The 4,186-nt window shown below is 41.4% G+C and overlaps 1 protein-coding gene across 2 annotated transcripts in view; it reads right to left on the reverse strand.

Annotated features, from left to right (window-relative positions):
• The window catches only part of DGKQ (diacylglycerol kinase theta), a 149,529-nt gene that overhangs the window by 110,650 nt on the left and 34,693 nt on the right, over positions 1-4,186 (reverse strand). For both annotated transcript variants that reach the window (XM_025199097.1, XM_025199098.1), the window contains exon 2: positions 165-244. In XM_025199097.1, coding sequence (XP_025054882.1) covers positions 165-233 — 69 coding nt within the window. In that variant the 5' untranslated portion in view covers positions 234-244. The remainder of the gene's footprint in view (positions 1-164; positions 245-4,186) is intronic.

The raw sequence follows: 4,186 nt of genomic DNA on the forward strand, positions 1-4,186 counted from the left end.
GAACTTTAAAGACATTTTAAAAATTTCACTGTTAAATAATGCACTTAGCTTATATAAAAAAGCATTAGATTAAGAAGCCAGATTTTTTAAAACATTAACAATATTTAGCAATAAAAACATGGAGCTGTTGCTTTGAATAAATTTGACAATGAGTGCCAACTCACCCTTACAAGACTTGGAGCAATACATGAGCATGGAATCTTCACATGTTTGAGGCACTTCTCATGAGACATAAAGTTACAAACTGTGAAAACAAAACGAAAAAAATGTATCCTTGATACTTTTTCAAAAACAAGTTAATAGAAAAAGATTAAATATATCCAAGCAACATGAACAAAAGGCAAGCTAGTTTTTCCCCTAGGTTCTGATGTGTACATGCAAGTGTTCACACACACACACACACACACTTGCATTTTTATTTTATTTTTTACTTAAGATGTAGCAAAATGTAGTCTTTCTAAACTAGTGTCTATAGGAAATCTAAACCAACTAGCAATAGAGAGACCTTCATATCACCTATTCTCCTGTTCCTTTACTGTCAAAAAAGTTATACTCCTTCCATCACCAACATGTTCCTCTCCCCCCAGAAACAAACATTATCCAGAGTAGCCTTAAGTTTAAATATAGTGAGCTGCCTATGGCTGAATTTGGTTCCTTGGCACTGTTAATAATTTTTCTCCCTCAAGGTCACTATAATCAATAAGAAATAACTAATGGTTAATAAGGCACACTGTCACTAGCCAACAGAAAAATGGGGAAAGACAAAGCACAGGTTAATTACAAATTTGAAAATAAACTGCAATTTTTATTGTGGAAGTGATACATAAATTATGTTAAAGCTAATACATTGTAGCCCTTGGAAAATAAATTTTCCAATTTCTTTTGCTTTAAAATTAACAAAAAATGATAGTAAGAGCACAAGAAGTCACTTGCTATTGGGTTAAGTGGTGGCAAGAAATATGTTTTCTTGTATGGACCAGGAAAGAACTTCTAGAAGTGTTATATTTACAATATGATATTAAAATATATAGCATAACATATTTGGATTGTTAGAAATCCTACATTTTAGTATGCTTGCAGTGGAGTACCAACAGGGTGCTCGCCACTTAGAGGGCTGCATGGGGAGCAGCAGGAAAACACCCAGACATGGTCGTCACGGACAACTTTAATTATTGGACATCTCCTGGATGGAACACTGGGCCAGGTCACTTCAGTTGCATTCCTTCCTGACCTGCATTGAGGAGCTCTCCTGACTCAAGAGTTGCATGGGCCAACCAGAGGCGACACTCTGCTAGACTTGGTCCTGGCCAAAAAAGGATGACCTGGTGACAGACTTAAATATAGAGGGCAGTCTGGGCAACAGCGACCATGAAACCATCATGTTCACTGTCAGTCACAAGGCAGACAAATCTGATAGCAGGGTTGAAGTCTTGGACTTTAAAAAAAAATGCAAATTTCAACAAGCTCAGGTCACTAGTAGGGGAAGTGCTGCAGGACCAGGGACCAAAGGCAAAAGGCATGCATGAAGAGTGGCTGTTCCTTAAGGACACGATCTTTGAAGCACAAAGGAAGTTCATTCCCATGTTGAGAAAAAGAAACAGAAGGGCTGGGAGGCCCTCTTGGCTAAACAGGAAAATCACAGTCCTCTTAAGAAAGAAGAAAGAGGCTTATAAACAATGAAAGCACGGGGCAGGCCAAGGAGGACTATACAATGATGGCCCGCACTTGTAGGGAACAGCTTAGGAAGGCTAAAGCAGCAACTGAGCTCAAATTAGCAATGGGAATCAAGGACAATAAGAAGTCCTTCTTTGGGAACATAGGGAACAGGAGGAAAACAAATGGGAGTGTGGGCCATTGCTCAACAACTTTTTGCCCATCCACAAGAAGGGCAGGAGGGAGGACCCGGGTAACTATAAGCCAATTAGACTCCTTGATGAATTTTTCCAGGACTTTCCCTGGGATAGAAGTTAGGCTATTCACAGTAAGCTTGTAGAAGGTAGGATCCTGAACGACAGCCAGCATGGCTTCATCGCAGGCAGGTCCTGTCTTACCAACCTCATCTCCTTTTACCATGAGGTAACTTGCCACCTAGACAAGAGAGAGGAGGTCGACATGGTATACCTTGACTTCCAAAAAAGCCTTTGATCTGCTTTCCCACAATGTCCTCGCAAGAAAATTGGAGGATCGTGGGTTTGACTCCAAGACAATCAGGTGGGTGCGGAAACTGGCTGCAGGATGGGACCTGGAGAGTCCTAATGAACGAATCTGTCGTCCTGGCAAGAAGTGGGCAGCAGTGTCCCACAGGGGTCCATGCTTGGTCCAGTACTTTTCAACATCCTTATCAAAGATTTGGATGTGGGAGTGAAGAAGTCACTGGCCAAGTTCGTAAACGACACCAAGATATGGGGGAGCGAGGTCACACTTGAAGATGGGCTACAGGTACAGGTGGACCTAAAAAGGTTGGCAAATTGGGTGGATCAGAATCTGATGAAGTTCAATGTCGAGAAATGTAAATTGCTCCACCTGGGGATGAACAAGCCCCTGCTCACTTACAGGCTTGGTGGCGCCAAACTGACCAGCACCATGAATGAAGGGGACCTTGGGGTTATAACAGACCACAGTATGAATATGAGCTGGCAGTGAGATGCTGTAGCCAGCAGGGCAAAGAATACGCTGGCGTGCATCAATTGATGCATCTCCAGCAAAATCAAGGAAGTGATTCTTTTGCTCTACTTGGCATTGGTGAGACTGCAGCTGGAGTACTGCATCCAGTTCTAGGTGCCGCACTTTAACAAGGACATGGACAAGCTTGAGAGAGTCCAGTGAAGAGCCACCTGTATGATCAGAATCTTGCATGGCAAGCCATATAAGGAAAGGCTGAGGGGCCTGGGACTCTTCAGCCTGAAAAAGAGAAGGCTGAGAAGGAACCGGGTAGCAGCTTACCGCTACATTAGGGGAATACACATCAAGGGCTTGGTGAACAGCTGTTCACCAGGTCACCCTTGGGGAAAACCAGGAATAATGGCCACAAACTCCTGGAAGACCATTCCAGACTCAACATTAGGAAAAACTTCTTCACAGTCAGACTGTGGAATAAGCTCCCTCCAGAGATGGTTCAGTCACCTGCTCTGGACATCTTCTTCAAGAGGCAACTGGACGGTCACCTTGCTGGGGTCACTTGCCCCCAGTTGCCTTTTCTGCTCGGTGCAGGGGACTGGACCTGATGATCTTCCGAGGTCCCTTCCAACCTTACAATCTATTAATTGCATTAAACACACAAAACCAGCACTTGAAATTTATTAAATAAAACTTTAATGTGCTGGGTAGAGAATTTTTTATTTTTTTTTAAATCAAAACATGGTGCACATGTACAGCCAACAAAATTTATTAAACATTATTAACTGTTATAGTATTAGAAGTGCGAACTATGGTTATTGAATGAAACCAATTATTTCAGGTCACCCTGGAAGCAATTTTCTAAAATACCTAAGAGTCATTTGAGTTTAAGTTCCTATTTGCCGAATTCTTTTTTTAAATGAGACAGTCATTTTTTTTTTTTTGTTAACATCGGCTGTTTTGAAAAATTTTATCCTTTTTCTTTCACGTTTTTAGAACTCATAAACCTCATCTTCCTCTTTTTCTTCATAGACTAGAAGAGAAAAAACAAGGTTTCCTGCTTTTTTCAACTTCTGATCAATTTGACAGCTTGACTACTGGTAAAAGCTGGGTTTAGCACTTCAACAGACTCTGGTTTCAGGTGCTTTGCTAGCGATTCCCACTAGTTCAGTGGTACTTTTCTTTAAAACATCCCCAGTTTGATATGTATCTATTAGTTTCCTAGGTAGACAAACATCTGTATCAAATCTACTATAAAAACTGTATTTAGTTGCAACTCAATATGTTTTAATTTGATTATCAACCAATGAAAATGCATCTTTCTTTATGTAAGAGCTGCAAAGCTCACCTGGTTGCAAGCCAAGTGGGTATGTGTGCTTAAGAGCTCTGCAAGAGCAGAAAAAACTTTGCAGAGGGTGCATAAGTTTTACCAGACAAGAGAGTACACAATGCACGATGCATGCTTCTTATTGGAGTGTTTAAATTGTTACTAGAACCTGTATCATCCCGTGAGAAGCAGATTCCCCACTGGGTTTGGAGCTGTGCAACCAGGGACATGGGTGCCAGGGAA

Source organism: Alligator sinensis, unplaced genomic scaffold (assembly GCF_000455745.1).
Source record: "Alligator sinensis unplaced genomic scaffold, ASM45574v1 scaffold607_1, whole genome shotgun sequence".
Lineage (NCBI taxonomy): Eukaryota > Metazoa > Chordata > Crocodylia > Alligatoridae > Alligator > Alligator sinensis.